Consider the following 27,372-nt stretch of genomic DNA (forward strand, 5'->3'; position numbering starts at 1 on the left):
TCGGAAACAGTGTACTTAGGGATGTTTAGGAGTGTGGAAATCTCCTTTACAGGCATATGACACAAGTGACACCCAGTCAGCTGACCACGTTCGAAGTCCTTGAGTTCCGTGGAGCGCTCCATTCTGTTCTCTCACGATGTCTAATGACTACTGAGGTCGCTGATATGGAGTACCTGGCAGTACGTGGCAGCACAATGCACCTAATACGAAAAACATATGTTTTGGGGAGTGTTCGGATACTTTGTATCACATAGTGAATATCATTGTTTTTTATAAAATTTAATCTACTACGCTGCTTAACAATCCGTAAATCGTCAGCATGCACACTTATACACAAATAAATCGTGTATACGAAAGTGTTAAGTGACTCGTTCCGCATCATTTCGGCTGAAATTGTGCGAATGATCTAAGAGACTAATGATGAATTTTGTATGACTGATCTTACTGCAAGGTCAATATTTTCGGCAACACAAGCGAGATCCCTAAGGGCACTGCCTACACACCGTCTCTCAGTTTTCTTTATTATTTATTGCTTTATCAAATTCCTGCATATTTTCCAATATCGGATTCATTTCGGCAATACGTTAAAGATGTTAAAATGTTCACCAATACTGCTGTATTCTGAGACGACTTGGAATTTTATGAGCAACCATGGTAGTGTAAAAACGAATGTGCTTAATTTAAAGCACTCAAGAAAGCCCGTATATGTGATTATGTAGAAACATTGTAAAGGGAAAGAGAGTGGTGTTCTATGTACGGCAAGTAAACATGATCATTTATCAGGCATGCTGAATACATAAGTATTTCAAGTGATGACTCTCTATTTTCTAGAAAGAGGTCGTTTTATCTCAACAGTTATTTTATGGAAGTATACAAGGCTTTAACTGGCGTTGTAAATTATGAAAATTATCCGTTTTCGATATCTGTGGCAGAAACCAAACTTCATGTGACGTTTGAAGAGATTTGTACTGTCAGGATGACTCAGTCAGTGCTATCAGCTAGATGAAGAGGAAAGTTGCAACGTCATCGTAGATAAGATGATTCAGTAAGATACTCTGCTCCTATATATAACACCGATTCGCGATTTCGCTGTCATACGTTGTTGATCTACAGCTGTCGCTTGAGGCTGTCATAAAATAACACCATGCGCTCATTTTACGGCCGAAGCCTGGCTACAATGAACGGTAAGTCGCAATCTCTTTCCCGCTTTTTTTAAGCCGTAAGGCTTAGGTCTGGTTTGATATCTTTCACACATGTTCCTAACGATTTCTGAGTAACTACTACACGCAACAGCTTCTTTAATACGTTTAGAATATTCTAGTACGTGTCTGATCTACCATTTTCGCCGTTTACTACTACTTTTAGCGGATACCGTACCAGAAATCACAGTAACATACCTCTTCCTTAAGTAAGGGCTTACCGCAGACTTTATTCCTTCCTTAATCTGTTTAGCACCTCTTCATTTTACACCTTATTTCTTCACTTGTCTTTTTTTTCTTTCTATATAAGCACAACATTTCAAATGCTTCTTCTTATTCTCCGCATTTGAAATTGTCATTTAAGTTCCATGCCATGTTACTCCAGACTGTCATTTTGGAAATGTTTTCCTTCTGTCTCCATTTATGTCACCTTCATTGTGCTATAGTGCCTTAAATCACTAAAATTACAAGAGAAATGGAGAAAACCTTTCATTATATAGAACATTCTCTGTTTTACAAGGTTCAAATCACAATTTACGATACTCATTTTTCCTCATGTCAGTCTAGAAGAACGTGGCCATCTGTCCCACTGACAAGTCATGATCGACAATATCCGGATTTCGTTTACCATTATGAAAGGTAGTAAAATGATGTAAACGGAGGTGCTATATAGATTGCAATGTACGCGGAGATAATTATTGTTGCGTAAGGCAAATTAGCGTGAAGAGCTACATCAACCTATCTTCGGACTGAAGATTACAAGACCCTGGTCTGTATTGTTATAGTTATTTTATTACTGTTTTCATTTTGGAATCTCACAGTCAAGCACTTCATTATTACTCTAAGATTACTTTCCTTTAAATGGTTTGAGTGTTTTGTGTTGTTTGTATAAAATTAAGTGTTTGAAACAGAAGATGACTGGAAATTAAATGATTCATAAAAATAACTGAGCATTGGAACAATGTAGGCTACATGAAAGATTAGTATATAATGTGGTGAGTTACTATAAAAATCTTTAAGGCTTGGACACAGCCTGCGAGTTAATGCTTTTCCAGAAACACGATGAAAAATCCTTGATGGGCTAAGGAATACATGTCACCATCATAGCAGTTAACTGCCTAATATTAGCGATAGAAATGAAGTATAAAATTTAAATTTCTCACATTCACTTGAAAACTGTCCCAAAGAGCGCACGATATCATCTATTTAAAGAAATGAAATACTGAATTTTAACTGACAACACACTCGCAGATTCTTCAGTTTACAGTTTACTTAATGGAAACAATGTCTAACTAAATTAGCTTTTCAGCTTTTCCATCTCTTTCGAGAGTACAAAACACCAGATAGTAAACAATGGAAATTCAAGGGATTCACTACTCGTGACAATGCGAAGGAGAAATAAAACTCACATTTGGAGCCCGCTAAACCATTAAAAGTAACTTTACGTATCTAAGGAGCCTAAACTGAGACATGCGCTACACTACGGTCGCAGGTTCGAATCCTGCCTCGGGCATGGACGTGTGTGCTGTCCTTAGGTTAGCTAGGTTTAAGTAGTTCTAAGATCTAGGGGACAGATGACCTCAGATTAAGTCCCATAGTGCTCAGAGCCATTTGAATTTGAGACATGCGTTAGCAGGCGAGCCCAAACTAAGATTAACGTTTCGGTACTGTCTTATGTTCAAAATCTGCATTGAAGCACTCTTCGCTACTACTGAAATAGTGTTTGGATAATAGCATAAACCATCCCACATCGTACAGGTTTTTTCTGCATTCATCTCCGTATTCCGAATGCTGCAAACCTCTAGGGGGACAAGTACGGTATTTTTAATTTTTTATGTTCTTCAACGTCATTCTTGTGAGGGGTTTGGTGCGACTTGCGCCTACCTCTACATCTCAGGGCAGCGTTTATACTCAGCGTTCTCAGTTACTTCTAGGATGCATCCCACTTCTACACCTCGGTCTAGTACAATGCGTGTCTCAACACATGCCATGTTTCCTGGAACTACTTCTTGTCGCTGTTTTCCACCTATCCAACTTCCTGCCGATTTTACTGAAAACCTCCTAACTTTTTAATTTATTAATTTATATAATTTTCAACACTTACTATAGCACCAAATCTCAGTGGTCTCGATTCTTTTCATTCCCGGTTTCCCCACAACCATGATTCACTGCGCTCCGCACACACATTCCCAGAAATTTCTTTTTGAAATTAAGACTCTTTTCACCTCGAATTCCCTCTTCTCCTCTTCGGCAGCTGCATCGTACGTTTTATTGTTTCCACGAAAGAAGAATTCCTTCTCTTCGTCTACTTCGTGGTGCCGAATATTGACGCTAAACCTGTCACTAATCTCATTTCTGCTACTACTACCCATTACTTTCATCATTCTTCTATTTACTCTAAGCCTAAATACTGTTTTCATTAAACTGTTCACTGCATTAAACAGAGCATGTAATTATTCTTCACGTTCCTGAGGACAGCGTTGTTATCAGTGAATCTTATCACATATATTCTGTCACCCTGAATTTTAATCCCACTCTTGAACCTTTGTTTCATTTCCGTCCCTGCTACTCCCGTGTACAGACTGAACAGTAGGGGCCAAGGACTGCACGCCTGTCTTACACCCTATTTTATTCCGAGAATTTCGTTGTCTCTTGGTTCTTGTACGTATTGTGTATTACCCGTCATTATCTGCAGGTTACTCCTATTTTTCTCATAATTCTACTCATCCTGCACCATTTTACATTGCTGAGAGGTTTTTCAAGTCGACAAAACCTATGAACGTGTCTTGACTTTCCTTCAGTCTTGCTTCCACTGACTTTATCTTTCCTAGAGCCAGAATGATTATCATCTAACAGATGACGTTGTCAGGAGATTGGGCGCATGAGCTGTTGGTCTGATCCTCGCGGTAATTCTCATACTTATCTTCTCCTACTATCTTCAAAAATGCGTGGATTACGTTTTTCTGAAAGTCTGCAAATATGTTGTCAGTCTCGTAAATTCTACACATAAATGGGAGTAGTTGTTTTATTACCACTTTCACTAATGATGGAATGTTATCTATCGCTTCTCCCTATTTTAATCTCGAGTTCTCCGAAGCTCTTTTAAATTCTAATTCCCCGTCTTTTCCAGAGTGATATGCATAAGAATAGAAAGATAGTATCTAGGCATATGGAACGACAAGCAATTGAGTTTCAGGAAGGGCAAAGGTGTACTTAGTAATGGTAGGCAGAGTGAAGAAAATTCAAGACACTTTACCAACATTTGTGGACCTGGAAACCGCCTTCAACAATGCAAGGTGGAATAAGATATTCACAGTCCTTAGAAGATCTCGGCTAAAGTACAGAGGCAGATGAATAATTTACAACATTATCTATCCCAGTCGGAGTAACAAAAATAGCTCAAGAAAGTAAAATTAGATTAAAGGAGGTGTAAACATGGCTGCAGTTAATAATCTACGTTCTTCAACTTGTACGTCAAAGAAACAATGAAGGAATCTAAAGAACATTTCAAAACAGTGATAAAAGGGTAAAGGGCAGGGATACCGATGACGCGTTTCGCAATCAATACGGACCTACTCGGCGGACGTAAAGAAGAGACAGTTGTGGTAGCAGTGAATGGTTTCTGCTGTCTAGGAAGCAAGGTTACGCAAAGTAGCTGAAGCAAAGAAGACATTCAACTGCTATAAGTAAAAACAGATTTCTTCAAAAGAAGAACCACGCCGGTATCAAAGATCGACTTGGAAATGAGCAAGTAAGAAGTGAAAATTTCTACCTAGAGTACAAATTTGCATAAATGTGTACCATGGTCTATCTTAAATCAAAAGGAGAGACTCGAAGCTTTTGAAACGAGATGCTATTACAGCATATTAAAAATTAAGTGAACTGATAAGGTACAAAATGAAGAAAGACTAGAAAAAATAGGTGAGGAAAGAAGTCTGTGGAAGGCCCTTACTAGAAGAAGTGGGTAACTGCTCAAGTATCGCAATATCGTTAATTTGGTGCTTCGAAGCTTAAAAGAGGAGAAAATAGTAAGGATAGACTAATGCTAGAATATGCAATACAGATTGTGGATGATGATGTGTGTAATGGTTACGTATAGACCCGGAGGGTGCCACAGGTTACCAAAAGATGGATGACAGCCGTAAATCTGCGAAAGACTGACGAATTAGAAAAAAAATTAATCGCGGGCGCATTTCCCCGTGAGGTAAAAATTATTCGCACAAATGGCACTATTCCTTTCAAACTGAACATTGGAATGTACTTGTTTTATCTTGATAAACAGTGTATTCGCAGAGATTGCACCATCGCGACAACGTAGTGGCGGCGGTCCGCAGGTCTATTCATTTGGATGCACGAGGATAAGTATTTTCTTGAAAGCAATCTTCATTGTTTCATCCGTTAAATTAGCATCGATGTCACACAGTTAAGTTCCATCCACCTGATAGTGGAACTACATGTTCTGAAACCGACGATGTTCTTCATATAAGACACCACAGGTATTTCGAAAATAGTTTTTCATAACCAAGGTTTGTTTACATTTAGTAAACTATATGATGGAAAATGATATTTTCTGTAAGTGGGCATTCAAGGATTAAGAAGCGATAAGAAAATAAAAGAGAAACAGGAGACGTTGGAGACTGATACGTACTTGGCTAGTCCGAATCGCGACGCGGCATAACCATCACAAGATTCACCCCGACTACTTCCTCATAATCGACGTAATTGAATGAGTATTCCGAGACTTTCTGCACCTTGCTTTGGACTCGTTGTCAGGCGGTTGTACCATAACTGAATATTGTTTAATGTTTACCTTCTGAATGAGTAGTATAACCATAAGATTATGTGTCAATTTCGTTTCACACCAAAGTAGTGTATTTGTACTTCTATTTATAGTTTTTCTCCGTAGTGGAAAATAACTGTATTTGCTGCCTGCATCATTTATGTGTTGTTACAATCCGTTACAAACTATTATGAGGTACTTACATAATACCTTATCATAAAATGTGCAAAATATACGATCTTGTAACATTGGTAACATCTGTTCCCGTCATATCACCGAAGTTAAGTGCTGTTGGTCTTGGTTAGCACTTCGATGGGTTCTTGTCTACCGAGAGCTGTAGGCAAAGCGGAGTGCACCTAGCCCGTGTGATTTCAATTGTGGGGTTACTTAATTGAGAAATAGTGGCAACGGTCAAGAAAACTAACAACGACCCAGAGAGCGGTGTGCTGACCACATGCCCCTCCATAACCACATCCGGTGACGCCAAAGACGCCTGCTCGGACTTTGTTTGTTTTATGTGAGCAATATCTAATACTTATCCTTGCAGCGGAAGAAATTGTAACAATACCCCAAAGGGAGGGTGTAGTCTCATATGCATATGCAGACGATATTGTAAAAGGTGCAAACAATATTGCAAAGTTACAAGAAGCGATAAGCGATATGGAAGATTGGTGTGTCGAACACGGCTTTGAAATAAATGTGGCGAAAACAGAAATGATGGTACTCGGAAATGGAGGAAGAACACCTGCATCAGCTGAGATCTTCATACGAGAGAGAAAACTGAAGACTGTAACGGACTACAAGTACCTAGGGATCACAATACAAACAACTGCAAAATGTTTCACAAAACATGTAACAGAGAGAGCAATGCAAGCAATAATGGCAATACATGAAATACAATACATCAGATCCCTTAGCCTAGAGACAGCAATGGCACTATTCAGAGCCAAAATCTTCCCAATACTGAAGTACGGCATATAAATTATTGGACCACATCTTACAGCGAACAACCTAACAACACTACAAAGAGTGAAGGCGACCTATATAAAGAAATCAATAGGAATGTCCAAAACAACACGATCGAGACTTGTATACCTGCTGGCGAGGGAACCCTTCCTCATTGAAGACCTTCGGACAATCCCGATGCTAACCAATAGCAGCGCCTTGGGAAGTCTGCTTAAAACATTGAAGGAAAAAAGGGAAGACATACCTCCAGAATTTTACAGCACAGGTGCGATGATTGACCGAACAGTGACAAAGGAAAACTTGGAAATGAGGCACGTGATCACCAGATTGGCAGTCCATGGTTTCCACCACTTTATTTGCAACAACACGTCATACCGTGAACCAAACGAAATGTGTGAGTGTAAACTGTGTCACCAAATTTGCAAACGTTACCAAAAAGAGCTCTGTACCAAAAGGACACGAACAATAAGTGACTATGCAAATCACGGTACGTGAAATTTCTAATTTGTCTTATTATTATCACTGTACATTGAATTTGGATGGCTATTTGGCTGCAATAAACTTATTATTAATATGTAATAAGTATTGGTTGCATAGTATGTACCCAAATCTGGAATGAAAAAGATAAAAGTAAACAAAATGTTATTTCAGACGGCTTGTTTCGTGTAGTTCTCCTACTACTGGTGTTGACAAACATCACGTCAGCCTCGAAGATACTGGTGGTGGCTCCAACGGCATCCATTAGCCACCAGAAGGCGTTCCACGTTGTAACAAAGGCGTTACTTGAAAGGGGCCATGAAGTCACCTTATTCACGACGGACCCACTCAAGGTGAGATTTCCCAAAATATTTCTCAGTCATTCTAAAGAACATATAAAACAACCTAAAATCAACATCTGGCATGACATCCGAATTCATAGATGCAAAACGAAATTATTTCTGTCGATTAAACCTAAGAAAGTAACTTCTTTTCCCAAAGGGTAGCGTTAGTTCCTGTGATCATTCGAGTTGTGTGTGTGTGTGTGTGTGTGTGTGAGAGAGAGAGAGAGAGAGAGAGAGAGACAGCAGGCATTGAAGTTTTCTTTTGAGATTAGAGTGTAGTTCGAAGCTAGAATTCGAAGTACAGATCGCAAGCCATCGTACACATATTTATGTTTCTACAGCGAGATTTTCATATCGTAGCTGACTGTGCATGAACTGTTATAGTGACTGATCTGATGGGATAATAACATTAACATATGTTTTTGGGTGGGGTACGCCTTTACCAAAACACATTTTCTTTGTCCCACACATGTTTCACTGGTGTGATAGCATCATCGGTGGGTTTTTAATTATTAAAGCTGTTAATCATAAGGAATGTTCTTTACTCTTTAAATACATATAAATGTTAGTTTCTAAATTGTAATTCCAGGTTTTTTAAGAGCACATAAAATAGTATATTCGTACCTTCTTACCACATGGTACGGTTTTTCTGCTGTATTACGTTTTTACAGTGTATGTTTTCCTTTACAGTTTGTCACCTGCAACTATATACAACTTAATGTAGGCAAAAAATTTACGCAAAACTATTATTTCTAAGCTTTTATGGCTATGCCTGAGATTAATAATTTATGTGAAAGTTTGTGTGTGTGTGTGTGTGTGTGTGTGTGTGTGTGTGTGTGCGTGTGCGTGTGCGTATCTATTTACATTATATTTCACTTACAGTTTCTTTTTCCGTCATTTTCTTCATTGTCATGTTTCTGTGTATCGAGTTGTCACTGTTTACTAGCTGTAATAACAAGATGGCGGACAGTGGAACAGTGGAAGGTGTTAAAACAAGATGGCAGACAGTGGAACAGTTGAAGTTGTAATTGGCGTTTGTTTTGAACTTCTCAGAGGTGTGTGTGCGTGTGTGTGAGAGAGAGAGAGAGTGAGAGAGAGAGATACACAGTTGTCTCCAATGGAACTCTGTTCCCTGCCTTCAAAGAATTATTAGATAATACAAACTTATAGAACTCCCCCCCCCCCCCTAAACACACACACACACACACACACACACAACACATACATACACACACATAAAACTAAAAATCAATATATAATAATAATATTAATAATAATAATAATAATAATAATAAACCCCGTGGAGGCCCGGGAAAAGAATAGGCCTCCGGTATGTTCTGCCAGTCGTAAAAGGCGACGAAAAGAACAACACCACTAATAGGGCTAACCCCCCTTTTAGTGTGATTACTTGGTTCTGGACAGAACTAAAGAAGCCTCGGACAAGCGCCGTCATGGTCGGGGACGACGCTTGAACCCTATGCCCGCCCACAATGGTAACGACACTGCTAGCCAACTGGAAAATGATTTAAATCCAAATAGAGGTGTTTTGCAGGATATGCTTCCTGCAACCACTATAGAAGGAAAACAAAGACAGAGGATGAGATGGTCAGATGAAGTTAATCGACACCTCATGTTCTGTTATTACCAAGCAACAAACCTAGGAACCGACACAACTGGATACAGATCACAAGTATACACAACATTTATTACCAGATACCCGGAATTAAAATTTTTAACAGAACAACGACTAGCTGATCAGATCCGTGTAATAATCAAAAATAACAGGATACCCCAGTCAGAATTAGAAAACATCAAACAACAAGTACAACAAATGCTGGAACAAAATAATGTGCAATCAGAAGAAGAAGAAAACACAGTAATGGACTCAAACATCCCAGAGCAAACAAACAAAGACCAACACGCATCAATTAAACAATCAGAGGAAAACGAAATCTTAAGACAGCCACCAGAACAAGCTCAAATAGAACACGAAGAGACACACGTGTTAGATATAGAAGAGAAATTTCAGCTGACATATATAGAATACAAAGACGCAAATACAGACATTAGACCATTCTTGCATAGACCGCCAAATAACCCACAAGTCGAAACAACAATAAAAACTATCAACACAATCATACACAACAAAATAAATGAAAACACAGCTATGGAAGAGTTACAACTACTGGTTTATATAGGAGCACTCACTACACTAAATATACACACTAGGCAGAGATCAGAACAAACCAACACACAGAAGAAACCCACAAAACCAGCATGGCAACACAGGTTACAGATCAGAATAGAAAAACTGAGAAAAGACATCGGACAGCTAACACAATTTATAAGAAATGAAATATCAGACAAAAAACGAAAAAGGTTAGGTATAACCTCACAACAAGAAGCAATAGAGCAATTAGATGAAAAAAAGCAGAAATTGCAAGCATTGGCCAAACGACTTAGAAGATACAAAAAAAGTGAAAATAGAAGGAAACAAAACCAAAGATTCAACACAAACCAAAAGAGATTTTACCAAACAATGGATAACACACACATTAAAATAGACAATCCACCAAACATAACAGACATGGAACACTTCTGAAGCAGCATATGGTCAAACCCGGTACAACATAACAGGCATGCACGGTGGATACAAGCAGAAACAGACACATACAAGATGATACCACAAATGCCTGAAGTGATAATTTTGCAACATGAAGTCACCCGAGCAATTAATTCTACACACAATTGTAAGGCCCCTGGAAATGATAAAATAGCAAATTACTGGCTAAAGAAGTTCACCTCAACACATTCACATCTAACTAAGTTATTTAACAGTTACATTGCAGACCCATACACATTCCCTGATACACTTGCACATGGAATAACCTATCTGAAACCTAAAGATCAAGCAGACACAGCAAACCCAGCTAAATATCGCCCCATAACATGCCTACCAACAATATACAAAATATTAACTTCAGTCATCATACAGATATTAATGACACATACAACACAGAACAAAATTATAAATGAAGAACAAAAAGGCTGCTGCAAAGGAGCACGAGGATGTAAAGAGCAACTGATAATTAATACAGAGGTGACATATCAAGGTAAAACTGAAGAAAGGTCCCTACACTAAGCATACATTGATTACCAAAAAGCCTTTGATAGTGTACCCCACTCATGGTTACTACAGATATTGGAAATATACAAAGTAGATCCTAAATTGATACAGTTTCTAAACACAGTAATGAAAAACTGGAAAACCACACTTAATATCCAAACAAATTCAGATAACATCACATCACAGCCAATACAGATTAAGCGTGGAATATACCAAGGAGACTCATTAAGTCCTTTCTGGTTCTGTCTTGCTCTGAACCCACTATCCAACATGCTAAATAATACAAATTAAGGATACAATATTACTGGAACATACCCACACAAAATCACACATTTGCTATACATGGATGATCTAAAACTACTGGCAGCAACAAATCAACAACTCAACCAATTACTAAAGATAACAGAAGTATTCATCAATGATATAAATATGGCTTTTGGAACAGACAAATGTAAGAAAAATAGCATAGTCAAGGGCAAACACACTAAACAAGAAGATTACATATTGGATAACCACAGCGACGGCATAGAAGCGATGGAAGAAACAGATGCCTATAAGTACCTAGGATACAGACAAAAAATTGGAATAGATCATACAAATATTAAAGAAGAACTAAAAGAAAAATATAGACAAAGACTAACAGAAATACTGAAAACAGAATTGACAGCAAGAAACAAGACAAAAGCTATAAATACTTATGCTATACCAGTATTGACCTACTCATTTGGAGTAGTGAAATGGAGTGACACAGACCTAGAAGCACTCAATACACTTACACGATCACAATGCCACAAATATAGAATACATCACATACATTCAGCAACAGAAAGATTCACATTAAGCAGAATGGAAGGTGGAAGGGGATTTATAGATATAAAAAACCTACATTATGGACAGGTAGACAATTTAAGAAAAATCTTTCTAGAACGAGCAGAAACTAGCAAAATACACAAAGCAATCACTCATATAAATACATCAGCTACACCATTGCAATTTCATAACCACTTCTACAACCCTTTAGATCACATAACATCAACAGATACAAAGAAAGTAAATTGGAAAAAGAAAACACTCCATGGCAAGCACCCGTATCATCTAACACAGCCACACGTAGATCAAGACGCATCCAACACATGGCTAAGAAACGGCAATATATACAGTGAGACGGAAGGATTCATGATCGCAATACAGGATCAAACAATAAACACCAGATATTACAGCAAGCATATTATTAAAGATCCCAATACCACAACAGATAAACGCAGACTTTGCAAACAACAAATAGAAACAGTAGATCACATCACAAGCGGATGTACAATACTAGCAAATACAGAATACCCCAGAAGACATGACAATGTAGCAAAAATAATACATCAACAACTTGCCATAAAACATAAACTAATAAAACAACACGTTCCCACATACAAGTACACACCACAAAATGTACTGGAGAATGATGAATACAAATTATACTGGAACAGAACGATTATAACAGATAAAACAACACCACATAACAAGCCTGACATCATACTCACCAATAAAAAGAAGAAATTAACACAACTAATTGAAATATCCATACCCAACACAACAAATATACAGAAGAAAACAGGAGAAAAAATTGAAAAATACATCCAACTGGCTGAGGAAGTCAAGGACATGTGGCATCAGGATAAAGTCGACATTATCCCAATTATACTATCAACTACAGGAGTCATACCTCACAATATCCACCAGTACATCAATGCAATACAGCTACATCCAAACATATATATACAACTACAAAAATCTGTAATTATTGATACATGTTCAATTACCCGAAAGTTCCTAAATGCAATATAACATTTACCATACAGTAACAAGGAAGTCACGCTTGACCGAGGTCCGCGTCATGTTCCATTTTTAACCAGACTTAAGTCTGAGAAAAAAAAGTCAATAATAATAATAAATATGTTCTGCCAGTCGTAAAAGGCAACGAAAAGAACAAACCACTAATAGGGCTAACCCCCCTTTAGTGTGATTACTTGGTTCAGGACAGAACTAAAGAAGCCTCGGACAAGCGCCATCATGGTCGGGGACGACGCTTGAACCCTATGCCCGCCCACAATGGTAACGACACTGCTAGCCAACTGGAAAATGATTTAAATCCAAATAGAGGTGTTTTGCAGGATATGCTTCCTGCAACCACTATAGAAGGAAAACAAAGACAGAGGATGAGATGGTCAGATGAAGTTAATAGACACCTCATGTTCTGTTATTACCAAGCAACAAACCTAGGAACCAACACAACTGGATACAGATCACAAGTATACACAACATTTATCACCAGATACCCGGAATTAAAATTTTTAACAGAACAACGACTAGCTGATCAGATCCGTGTAATAATCAAAAATAACAGGATACCCCAGTCAGAATTAGAAAACATCAAACAACAAGTACAACAAATACTGGAACAAAATAATGTGCAATTAGAAGAAGAAGAAAATACAGTAATGGACTCAAACATCCCAGAGAAAACAAACAATGAACAAAACGCGTCAATTAAACAATCAGAGGAAAACGAAATCTTAAGACAGCCACCAGCACAAGCACAAATAGAACACGAAGAGACACACGTGTTAGATATAGAAGAGAAATTTCAGCTGACATATATAGAATACAAAGACACAAATACAGACATTAGACCATTCTTGCATAGACCACCAAATAACCCACAAGTCGAAACAACAGTGACAACTATCAACACAATCATACACAACAAAATAAATGTAAATACAACTATGGAAGAGTTACAACTACTGGTTTATGTAGGAGCACTCACTACACTAAATATACACACTAGGCAGAGATCAGAACCAACCAACACACAGAAGAAACCCACAAAACCAGCATGGCAACACAGGCTACAGATCAGAATAGAAAAACTGAGAAAAGACATCGGACAGGTAACACAAGTTATAAGAAATGAAATCTCGGAAAAAAACGAAAAAGGTTAGGTATAACCTCACAACAAGAAGCGACAGAGCAAATAGATGAAATGAAGCAGAAAGTACAAGCATTCGCCAAACGACTCAGAAGATAAAAAAAAAAGTGAAAATAGAAGGCAACAAAACCAAACATTCAACACAAACCAAAAGAAATTTTACCAGACAATAGATAACACACACATTAAAATAGACAATCCACCAAACATAACAGACATGGAACACTTCTGGAGCAACATATGGTCAAACCCAGTACAACATAACAGGCATGCACGGTGGATACAAGCAAAAACAGACACATACAAGGTGATACCACAAATGCCTGAAGTGATAATTTTGCAACATGAAATCACCCAAGCAATTAATTCTACTCACAATTGGAAAGCCCCTGGAAAAGATAAAATAGCAAATTCACCTCAACACATTCACATCTAACTAAATTATTTAACAGTTACATTGCAGACCCATACACATTCCCGGATACATTAACACAAGGAATAACTTATCTAAAACCTAAAGATCAAGCAGACACAGCAAACCCAGCTAAATATCGCCCCATAACATGCCTACCAACAATATACAAAATATTAACTTCAGTCATTAAACAGAAATTAACGACACATACAACACAGAACAAAATTGTAAATGAAGAACAAAAAGGCTGTTGCAAAGGAGCACGAGGATGTAAAGAGCAACTGATAATAGATGCAGAGGTGACATATCAAGCTAAAACTAAACAAAAGTCGCTACACTATGCATACATTGATTACCAAAATGCTTTTGATAGTGTACCCCACTCATGGTTACTACAAATATTGGAAATATATAAAGTAGATCCTAAATTGATACAGTTCCTAAACATAGTAATGAAAAATTGGAAAACCACACTTAATATCCAAACAAATTCAGATAATATCACATCACAGCCAATACAGATTAAGCGTGGAATATACCAAGGAGATTCATTAAGTCCTTTCTGGTTCTGCCTTGCTCTGAACCCACTATCCAACATGCTCAATAACACAAATTATGGATACAATATTACTGGAACATACCCACACAAAATCACACATTTGCTATACATGGATGATCTAAAACTACTGGCAGCAACAAATCAACAACTCAACCAATTACTAAAGATAACAGAAGTATTCAGCAATGATATAAATATGGCTTTTGGAACAGACAAATGTAAGAAAAATAGCATAGTCAAAGGAAAACACACTAAACAAGAAGATTACATATTGGATAACCACAGCGACGGCATAGAAGCGATGGAAGAAACAGATGCCTCTAAATATCTAGGATACAGACAAAAAATAAGAATAGATAATACAAATATTAAAGAAGAGCTAAAAGAAAAATATAGACAAAGACTAACAAAAATACTGAAAACAGAATTGACAGCAAGAAACAAGACAAAAGCTATAAATACTTATGCTATACCAATATTGACCTATTCATTTGGAGTAGTGAAGTGGAGTAACACAGACCTAGAAGCACTCACTACACTTACACGATCACAGTGCCACAAATATAGAATACATCACATACATTCAGCAACAGAAAGATTCACATTAAGCAGAAAGGAAGGAGGAAGGGGATTTACCGACATAAAAAACCTACATTATGGACAGGTAGACAATTTAAGAAAATTCTTTCTAGAACGAGCAGAAACTAGCAAAATACACAAAGCAATCACTCATATAAATACTTCGGCTACACCACTGCAATTTCATAACCACTTCTACAACCCTTTAGATCACATAACATCAACAGATACAAAGAAAGTAAACTGGAAAAAGAAAACACTCCATGGCAAGCACCCGTATCATCTAACACAGCCACACATCGATCAAGACGCATCCAACACATGGCTAAGAAAAGGCAATATATACAGTGAGACAGAAGGATTCATGATTGCAATTCAGGATCAAACAATAAACAACAGGTATTACAGCAAGCATATTATTAAAGATCCCAATATCACAATAGATAAATGCAGACTTTGCAAACAACAAATAGAAACAGTAGATCACATCACAAGCGGATGTACAATACTAGCAAATACAGAATACCCCAGAAGACATGACAATGTCGCAAAAATAATACATCAACTACTTACCCTACAACATTAACTTGTAAAACAACGCGTTCCTACATACAAGTATGCACCACAAAATGTACTAGAAAATGATGAATACAAATTATACTGGAACAGAACCATTATAACAGATAAAACAACGCCACATAACAAACCTGACATCATACTCACCAATAAAAAGAAGAAATTAACACAACTAATCGAAATATCCATACCCAATACAACAAATATACAAAAGAAAACAGGATAAAAAATTGAAAGATACATCCAACTGGCTGAGGAAGTCAAAGACATGTGGCATCAGGATAAAGTTGACATCATACCAATTATACTATCAACTACAGGAGTCGTACCACGCAGTATCCACCAGTACATCAGCGCAATACAGCTGCATCCAGGCATATATATACAACTGCAGAAGTCCGTAATTGTTGATACATGTTCAATTACCCGAAAGTTCCTAAATGCAATATAACATATACCGTACTGTTAAAAGGAAGTGACGCTTGATCAAGGTCCGCATCACTCCATTTTTAACCAGACTTAACGTCTGAGAAAGTGAAGAGATAATAATAATGATCAATCCTCAAACCTACGCTCTCCTCCCCTTCACTCACTCTCTCTCTCTCTCTCTCTCTCTCTCTCTCTCTCTCTCTCTCGCCCTCTCCCTCTTTCTTTTCACACACACACACACACACACACACACACACCTGTGAGAAATTCAAAACAACTGCCAATGACATTTTCAACTGTTCCACTATCTGCCATCTCGTTTTCACGCCTTCTACTGTTCCACTGTCCTCCATCTTGTTATTACAGCTGGCAAACAGTGACAGTGATAACTCAATACAAAGAACCCGACAATGAAGAAGATGACGAAAAGCGAAACAGTAAGTGAAACGAATGTAAATAGATACACACACACATGCACACACACACACATACACACACACACACACACAATCTTTCACATAAATTATTAATCTCAGGCATAGCCATAACGGTTTAAAAACTTTAATTTTGCGTTAATTTTTTGCCTCCATTAAGTTGTATATAGTTGCAGGTGACAAACTGTAAAGAAAAACAGACACTGTAAAAACGTAATACAACTGGAAAACCACACCATCTGGGAAGAAGGTATAAATATTCAATTTTATGTGCTCTTCAAAACCTGTAATTACGATTAGGGAACTAATATTTATATGTATTTAAACAGTAAAGAACATTCCTTATGTTTAACACCTGTAGTAATAAAAAAAAAAAAAACGCTGATGATGCTGTAACTGTAGTGAAACATGTCTGGGACAAAAAACCAAATTGTGTTTTGATAAAAGCGGACCCCACTCAAAAACATACTTTATTGTTAGAGCAAAAACAGACAAAAGAACTTCAACATCAAGATGATAACAACATTATTTGCTTACATGGAGTTGTTTATAAAATTAACAAATCTCCATTTCGCTCTGCAAATACTCGTTGTTTGAAGATAACAATAACACTATAATCGACAATTTAGAACAACCATATTCTCAACAACGACTGTTCATTTTCTGAAGAACAGCTTCTCAGTCCCAGCACGTAAGATACCGCGCTGAGTCTATGGAGAGAAGAGAGTGTTCACTAACAAAGCTCGGTTTTAGCAATACCCAATTCCGGGAATTTGTTCACAGGTATTTCACATGTGTTGCCTTTGCTTAGACAAGCAGCTGGTGGTCATGCTCTGAAATGGAACTAATATCGAATGAAAAGTTTCATGTTACCAACCAGGTCAAGTAAACAAAATCACACGAAAGACATCATGTTTTCAAGAAATTTCACATGACTATGAATCCCAATTATGAAAAGTTAGAAACACACGAATCCAAAGTAGCTACATCCGGAATGAGATGAAACTGTCTCGTCGTGACAGTGCTTCTAGAAAACTAAGCATCGATGAAACAGATCAAGCATCTCTGGTGCCTTGGACAATAATAGAAGATCACACATAAGTGATAAACATATTAGACATGTCACCAACAATGGACCAACAGCAGCTGCTAGGAGGAGGAATGGCAAAATTAATAATACAAGACAAAATGTCTGTGGAATTACAGCGATTACTACGCCTTGATTGTAATAATATTTTCGGTCGTGCGTATTTCACGTTACTGTTTTTAGCTTTTCCGCTTAGCACATCATCATCAGGCAACATTTTAGGCAGCAGGATGTGCGCATCAAGGGAATGTCAAATGGTATCAGTTAATGATGAATGGAGGTAAACCTCTGATCAGGCTGTGCCCGCCACCGTACGCTACTACTTTGATGCCTACATTACGACTGCCTTATTTACTGTCTGATGATGGGTTATTTAGCGAAAGCGCTAATCACACGTGGGTGAAATAAGCTCTATATAGACCTTTTCCACAAGCAAGATGGTAATGAAGACAATTAAATCAACTATAGGCAAAACAATGTCGTATGACCAATAGTGATTACAGTCATGCAACTCGAAACATTTATGGACACAGTTTGGTTGGTAGGAAGGGTAATGATGAGTCAAGAAAATACAATTACTAGCGTACTGAAGCTGTTAGAAGTCACTACAGCTGTGGAACGTTTTCGCGATGAAGGACCCAACCATTTGATAGCCACATAGCATTTGTTTTTCAGCAATGCCTCACTCAGACGTTTCAATATTTGAAGGCAGTGATCCTGGTTAATAGCAGAACCTAGGTGAAACACAGCTTCGTGAACTATCCATTCATGCGGAAGAAAATCAAGTCTAACCTTTATCAACTCGGTTATTACTCCAGTGGAAGACTCTGCACAGGCTCAATTGATTCTTAAAAACGGAAGAAAGATCAGAATTTAACGGACCTTCTACGATGAGGTCATTAGAGGCGGAGCAGAAGTTATGATGGGGAAAAATTGGAGACGATATCGTCTATGTCCTTTCCAAAGGAACCATCCCGGCATCTACGTTAAGCGATTTAGAAAAAAATCTCTTAGGGTGGTCAAACGGGATTTCATCTCGAATGTAAGTTCTGGCCATAATACGCAGCAAAACTTAGCTCCGTTCAATTGTTTTGTGTTTTGTGGATCACGACCACATACACCTAAGATCACTGCTTTTATTTTGTCAAAAGTTTATTTTTAGGTACTGCATGGCCTGTCTGCAACGTATAGTTCCTGAAGATAAGAACAATGTTCATGAAAACTATCACTCAAAGTGCTGTGTACTCAAAAGTCTCGCCAGCAACACCCAGAACAAGATGGAGGAATAAATATACATCATCCAAACAGCAAAACAGTATGTGTTAGGGAGCACCGTTCAATCCCGCTGTAGAAGCATGAAAACGCGACATCCACAATAAGTAAGTACACACATTTAGGTATTTATTTGGCCCTTTCCCAACTCACCATTTGACAAACTGTAATCACAGTCAGTAATTAGCAATACGACATAATATAAGTCAGTAGTACTATTAAAAAAAGAAAAAGAAAAAGGAATAAAGATATCAGAAAGGAAAAAAATATCAATAATTTCATACTGGGCCTAAAATTTGCAATGTATTTAACTTCATAATCCGTTATTAACTGCAGATGACATACTGCAAGGCAATAATTAAAGCTGCGCTGCAAATATCAGCCACATTAACACAATTACGTAATACTAACGTATATATTTTTCCCGTTAATATTTCTGTCAGTACTTTTATTAATGTAAATCCTATACTCTCAAAAACCACCTACATCTATCTACATCTACATCCACACTCCGCAAGCCACCTGACGGTGTGTGGCGGAGGGTACCCTGAGTACCTCTATCGGTTCTCCCTTCTATTCCAGTCTCGTATTGTTCGTGGAAAGAAGTAATGTCGGTATGCTTCTGTGTGGGCTCTAATCTCTCTGATTTTATTCTCATGGTCTCTTCGCGAGATATACGTAGGAGGGAGCAATATACTGCTTGACTCTTCGCTGAAGGTATGTTCTCGAAACTTTATATACTGCTTGACTCTTCGCTGAAGGTATGTTCTCGAAACTTTAACAAAAGCCCGTACCGGGCTACTGAGCGTCTCTCCTGCAGAGTCTTCCACTGGAGTTTATCTATCATCTCCGTAACGCTTTCGCGATTACCAAATGATCCTGTAACGAAGCGCGCTGCTCTCCGTTGGATCTTCTCTATCTCTTCTATCAACCCTATCTGGTACGGATCCCACACTGCTGAGCAGTATTCAAGCAGTGGGCGAACAAGCGTACTGTAACCTACTTCCTTTGTTTTTGGACTGCATTTCCTTAGGATTCTTCCAATGAATCTCAGTCTGGCATCTGCTTTACCGACGATCAACTTTATACGATCATTCCATTTTAAATCACTCCTAATGCGTACTCCCAGATAATTTATGGAATTAACTGCTTCCAGTTGCTGACCTTCTATTTTGTAGCTAAATGATAAGGGATCTATCTTTCTATGTATTCGCAGCACATTACACTTGTCTACATTGAGATTCAATTGCCATTCCCTGCACCATGCGTCAATTCGCTGCAGATCCTCCTGCATTTCAGTGCAATTTTCCATTGTTACAAACTCTCGATACACCACAGCATCATCTGCAAAAAGCCTCAGTGAACTTCCCATGTCATCCACAAGGTCATTTACGTATATTGTGAATAGCAACGGTCCTATGACACTCCCCTGCTGCATACCTGAAATCACTCTTACTTAGGAAGACTTCTCTCCATTGAGAATGACATGCTGCGTTCTGTTATCTAGGAACTCTTCAATCCAATCACACAATTGGTCTGATAGTCCATATGCTCTTACTTTGTTCATTAAACGACTGTGGGGAACTGCATCGAACGCCTGGCGGAACTCAAGAAACACGGCATCTACCTGTGAACCCGTGTCTATGGCCCTCTGAGTCTCGTGGACGAATAGCAAAGCTGGGTTTCACACGACCGTCTTTTCCGAAACCCATGCTGATTCCTACAGAGTAGATTTCTAGTCTCCAGAAAAGTCATTATACTCGAACATAATACGTGTTCCAAAATTCTACAACTGATCGACGTCAGAGATATAGGTCTATAGTTGTGCACATCTGTTCGACGTCCCTTCTTGAAAACGGGGATGACCTGTGACCTTTTCGAATCCTTTGGAACGCTACGCTCTTCTAGAGACCTACGGTACGCCGCTGCAAGAAGGGAGGCAATTTCCTTCGCGTACTCTGTGTAAAAACGAACTGGTATCCCATCAGGTCCAGCGGCCCTTCCTCTTTTGAGCGATTTTAATTGTTTCTCCATCCCTCTGTCGTCTATTTCGATATTTACCATTTTCTCATCTGTGCGCCAATCTAGAGAAGGAACTTCAGTGCAGTCTTCCTCTGTGAAACAGCTTTGGAAAAAGACATTTGGTATTTCGGCCTTTAGTCTGTCATCGTCTGTTTCAGTACCATTTTGGTCACAGAGTGTCTGGACATTTTGTTTTGATCCACCTACCGCTTTGACATAAGACCAAAATTTCTTAGGATTTTCTGCCAAGTCAGCACATAGAACTTTACTTTCGAATTCATCGAACGCCTCTCGCACAGCCCTCCTCACACTACATTTCACTTCGCGTAATTTTTGTTTGTCTGCAAGGCTTTGGCTATGTTTATGTTTGCTGTGAAGTTCCCTTTGCCTCCGCAGCAGTTTTCTGACTCGGTTGTTGTACCACGTTGGCTCTTTTCCATCTCTTACGATCTTGCTTGGCACATACTCATCTAACGCATATTGTACGATGGTTTTGAACTTTGTCCACTGATCGTCAACACTATCTGTACTTAAGACAAAACTTTTGTGTTGATCCGTCAGGTACGGTGTAATCTGCTTATTGTCACTTTTGCTAAACAGAAAAATCTTCCTACCCTTTTTAGTATTTCTATTTAAGGCTGAAATCATCGATGCAGTAACTGCTTTATGTATCTTAGTGCATAAATTCTTTATATGTTAATTAACAAAGAATAAATGAACGCATTCAAGATGGAGAACTTTCTCCAAAATATGTATGGGTAGAAAAACAAGAAAAATTGTACTTACTCAAGACAGAACCACATTTCCTCATTACGTACTAGGAAGCAAACGCTGACAAGAGAAGAGCGTCAACCACAACCTTATAGACAGCCAGACTTTCTTTAAAGGAGAAACTTATCACCGCATTTAAAATGTTCCTACTGAACTGCTAGCGTGATACACAACCACCACAAGAGTGAAATAATAACTTTTTAGTGGAGATTAAGTTAGCTTTGGCAGGAACACGAAAAAGTAAATAGTTTGATACAAGTATCTATTTCAAATACATTTCATTTTAGACCCACTGATATATTCTCTCCACAGGTAAATCATCAGAATCTAACCGAGGTCGACCTGTCTTCGTCGTATAAAATGATCAGAGATTTAGACATCGTAGGCATGGCTGACATGACACCTCTGGACGTACTCCTTAGCTTACTGGCGATGCCATCGCCGGTTGAGTCTCAATTGAGAGAGCCAGCAGTACAGGATTTCATCAGGTGAGTGTATTCCTGCGGTAAAGTAATGTATTTCATTGTATACAAGCAGGTGACAAATGCCATGGAATGTATGTATGTAGTGAACTGGGGACCTAGAAACGACGGTGGGGCTTCGTCCCCACCTTAGCCATCAGTGGTTCACAACCCCACAACAGGCTACAGCAGTCCACTCACCCCACCGACACCCCACCCTGAACCCAGCGTTATTGTGTGGTTCAATCCCCAGTGGACTCTCCCCGGAATGTCTCATTCAAGACGAGTGTAATCCCATTATTTGCGTGGTGGAGTAATTATCGTGTACGCGTATGTGGGGACAGTGTTTGCGCAGCAATCGCCGACATAGTGTAACTGAGGCGGAATAAGGAGAATCAGCCCGCATTCGCCGAGGCAGGTGGAAAACCGCCTTAAAAACCGCACACAGGCTGGCCGGCACACCGGACCTCGACACTAATCCGCTGGGCTGGTCAGATTCGAGACGGGGACCGGCACGCCTTCCCGCTCGGGAAGCAGCGCGTTGACTAGCAAGGCGAGCGAAGTCCCGGGACCCCCCACCCCCCCCCCCCTCCTCCCCAGTATCCTGTCGGACTTCCTTTTTCCTGACATAGTGCAGCGACTCGATGTCAATCGACTCAACACGTCGTTGGAAATCCCATGCAGAAATACTGAGCCGCGGAGCGTCTGTAGTCATCTGTTGTGTTGGCAGAAGGCCGAAATGCACGCGTTTTAGCTCACGCAGGCTGGCGTGAGGAGGGAAGAACTATACTGACGTGAAGTCTGGAACATGACAAGGAATGAATATTCAGAGAGCAGACATAATTAGTTTGATACTTTAATTCATTAATGATGAACGTCACTCTTGACGGTACATCATTCACAATATTATCTGTTCAGATTACATTCATAGTAACTGAATATGGCGCCTTGCTAGGTCGTAGCAAATGACGTAGCTGAACGCTATGCTAAACTGTCGTCTCTGCAAATGAGAGCGTATGTAGTCGGCTGTACAACTGGTGCGAGTACTAGGGAGTCTCTCTAGACTAGACCTGCCGTGTGGCGGCGTTCGGTCTACAATCACTGATAGTGGCGACACGCGGGTCCGACATATACTAACGGACAGCGGCCGATTTAAAGGCTACCACCTAGCAAGTGTGGTGTCTGGCGGTGACACCACATCATCCATAATTGAAACTGTTCTCGGTGCAGTACTTTTTGCGCGAACTGACTTCTTGATCATCTCCCATAAACATTAAAGGGATTCATGTCTGTCGATCTGGTCGCCAAATCATTCCCTCGAATATTCCAGAAACTTATTCAAACCAGTCTTGAAAAAGCGATTTTCTCATTGTTGAAAACTGTTTTAGGAACTGGGTGTACGCCCCCTCCCCAAAATCCCACACCCTTGTCTCCTACCTTTCCTTTATTTATTTTTTTTCCTTCACTCCCCAAATTTCTCTTTCTTCTTTTTTTCCCTTCCTTCCGTTTTACTTGGTAATGTACATCTGACATGTCTCCTTCATTATGTATATCTGCCAGTTCGGCGTTTGCCTCTTGTTCCCCCCTCTCCTGGTAAGTAATGTGGGCCGGGCAAATGCCCAGGGGGCAGGACATTTATAAATGGACATCTGACCGGCAATTTGACCAAAGCAGTTTTAAAATGTCGAAAATCAGGCCATTTATTGAAAAAGTACCCTTTAAAGTTTTTACTGCTGGAATCTATAATTACTGGTGAATCCTGTGGATTCCTTGGGCAGATGGAGGGAATATTTTGAAGAGTTGCTCGATGTAGGTGAAAATACGATCAGTAATGATTCAGATTTCAATGTACAGTGGGATAGGAATGATGATGGAAATAGGATCACATTTGAGAAAGTGGAGAAAATGGTCAATAGATTGCAGTGCAATAAAGCAGCTGCGGTGGATGAAATTTAGTCAGAACTCATCAAATACAGTGGAATGTCAGGTCTTAAATGGCTACACAGGATAATTTAAATGACCTCGGAGTCGGGACAGGTTCCATCAGACTGGACAAAAGCAGTAATCACACCAATCTTCAAACATGGAAACAGAAAAGATTGTAACAACTACAGAGGTATCTCTTTAATCAGCATTGTGGGTAAAATCTTCTCAGGTATTGTTGAAAGGAAAGTGCGAGTATTAGTTTAGGACCAATTGGATGAAAATCAGTGTGGGTTTAGGCCTCTTAGAGGTTGTCAGTACAAGATCTTTAGCTTACGGCAAGTAATGGAGAAGGTTTATGAGTGGAACAGGGAATTGTATCTATGCTTTATAGATCTAGAAAAGGCATATGGCCGGGTTCCTAGGAGGAAGTTATTGTCTGTTATACGAGATTATGGAGTAGGAGGCAAACTTTTGCAAGCAATTATAGGTCTTTACGAGGATAGTCAAGGAGCAGTTAGAGTTGACGGTAAATTGAGTTCATGGTTCAGAATAGTTGCAGGGGTGAGAAAAGGCTGCAACCTGTCTCCACTGTTGTTCATATTATTTATGGATCATATGTTGAAAACAATAGACTGGCTGGGTGAGATTAAGATATGTGAACACAAAATAAGCAGTCTTGCATATGCGGATGACTTAGTTGTGATGGCAGATTCGATTGAAAGTAGGCAAAGTAATATTTCAGAGCTAGATCAGAAATGTAAGGACTATGATATGAAGATTAGCATCTCCAAAACGAAAGTAATGTCGGTGGGAAAGAAATATAAACGGATTGAGTGCCAAATAGGAGGAACAGTTAGAACAGGTGGACGGTTTCAAGTACTTAGGATGCATATTCTCACAGGATGGCAACATAGTGAAAGAACTGGAAGCGAGGTGTAGCAAAGCTAATGCAGTGAGCGCTCAGCTACTATCTACTCTCTTCTGCAAGAACGAAGTCAGTACCAAGACTAAGTTATCTGTGCGCCGTTCAATCTTTCGACCAACTTTGTTGTATGGGAGCGAAAGCTGGGTGGATTCAGGTTACCTTATCAATAAGGTTGAGGTTACGAATATGAAAGTAGCTAGGATGATTGCAGGTACTAGTAGATGGGAACAATGGCAGGAGGGTGTCCACAATGAGGAAATCAAAGAAAAACTAGGAATGAACTATAGATGTAGCAGTCAGGGCGAACAGGCTTAGATGGTGGGGTCATGTTACACGCATGGGAGAAGCAATGTTACCCAGGAGACTCCTGGGTTCAGTAGTAGAGGGTAGGAGGAGTCGGGGCAGACCAAGGAGAAGGTACCTGGATTCGGTTAAGAATGATTTTGAAGTAATAGGCTTAACATCAGAAGAGGCACCAATATTAGCACTGAACAGAGGATCATGGAGGAATTTTATAAGGGGACTGTGCTCCAGACTGAACGCTGAAAGGCATAATCAGTCTTATATGATGATGATGATGAATCTATAATTAACCAATTAAAATGAGGGTTGAGGCGATACACCCGATACTAGAAGTTAGTAAATGTTTTCATTGAAACATTCATTGCCTTTATTGCCAAGAACGAAAGGAAAGAATGGAGGAGCCTGTTTTTCAATAGTAGCGTTCCAACTTGCTGTACCAAGGAAGGGCGCCTGTCGCTTGCTGACAGCTGCTTGTCATTTACAGTGTCATTTCTGTTTATATTTTACCACGTCTACTGTTCAACACTTCCTGTCTCTCTCTCTCTCTCTCTCTCTTTCTCTCCCTCCCGCACACTCACAAACCACACCGTGTTGAACACCTATGTAGTGATCTCTTCTTCTTCTATAGTGGTCAATCCAAGGATTGGTTTGCAACAGCTACAATGGCAGCTTGTCTCCATTCTGTGCGTCTTTCGGCTTTTCTCTTCATTTCTTTATAGGTGTTACATCCCACATCTTTCACGATTTGATCCATGTACCTCAGTCGTGGTCTTCCTCTCCGTCTTTTTCCCTCGACATATCCCTCTATGAGTGTGTTCAGGAGTCCTTTATGTCTTAATTGATGGCCTGTAAATTGCACTATTCTATTAACAATGAAACTCCAGAAGCTCCTTTTCTCACCTGCTCTTTCCAGAACCACTTCGTTTGTGATAAACCGGTATAAATAAACATTGTTTATAGGTCATCGCTTTGTAATGTAACACACTTTATAATTCGTGTTAAATCTCTGAATATTACTGAAGAATGATTATCCATGACAAAATTGTTATTTAATGAATTAAACAGCTGGTTTGTGTTTCTTGATAATACATGTACTCTCAATTGTTAAAATGTTTTCAGTGGAGAAAAGCTTTATTGTCAAATGCAGTACATTTGAGGCAGACTGTAGTTTTCTGTCTACATCTACATGTTTACTCTGCAATTCACATTTAAATGCTTGGCAGAGGGTTCATCGAACCACAATCATACTATCTCCCTACCATTCCACTTCCGAACAGCGCGCGGGAAAAACGAACACCTAAACCTTTCTCTTCGAACTCTGATTTCTCTTATTTTATTTTGATGATCATTCCTACCTATGTAGGTTGGGCTCAACAAAATATTTTCGCATTCGGAAGAGAAAGTTGGTGACTGAAATTTCGTAAATAGATCTCGCCGCGACGAAAAACGTTTTTGCTTTAATGACTTCCATCCCAACTCGCGTATCATATCTGCCACACTCTCTCCCCTATTACCTGATAATACGAAACGAGCTGCCCTTTTTTGCACCCTTTCGATGTCCTCCGACAACCCCACCTGGTAAGGATCCCACACCGCGCAGCAATATTCTAACAGAGGACGAACGAGTGTAGTGCAAGCTGTCTCTTTAGTGGACTTGTTGCATCTTCTAAGTGTCCTGCCAATGAAACGCAACCTTTGGCTCGCCTTCCCCACAATATTATCTATGTAGTCTTTACA

General features: G+C 39.1%; 1 protein-coding gene across 1 annotated transcript in view; it reads left to right on the forward strand.

Annotated features, from left to right (window-relative positions):
- Positions 1–1,106: 1,106 nt before the first annotated feature.
- Positions 1,107–27,372, forward strand: part of LOC126456678 (UDP-glucosyltransferase 2-like) — a 58,435-nt gene continuing 32,169 nt past the window's right edge. The window contains exons 1-3 of the mRNA XM_050092420.1: positions 1,107–1,184; positions 7,597–7,775; positions 22,333–22,508. Coding sequence (XP_049948377.1) covers positions 1,145–1,184; positions 7,597–7,775; positions 22,333–22,508 — 395 coding nt within the window. The 5' untranslated portion in view covers positions 1,107–1,144. The remainder of the gene's footprint in view (positions 1,185–7,596; positions 7,776–22,332; positions 22,509–27,372) is intronic.

This window comes from Schistocerca serialis, chromosome 2, assembly GCF_023864345.2.
Source record: "Schistocerca serialis cubense isolate TAMUIC-IGC-003099 chromosome 2, iqSchSeri2.2, whole genome shotgun sequence".
In the NCBI taxonomy this organism is placed as follows: domain Eukaryota; kingdom Metazoa; phylum Arthropoda; class Insecta; order Orthoptera; family Acrididae; genus Schistocerca; species Schistocerca serialis.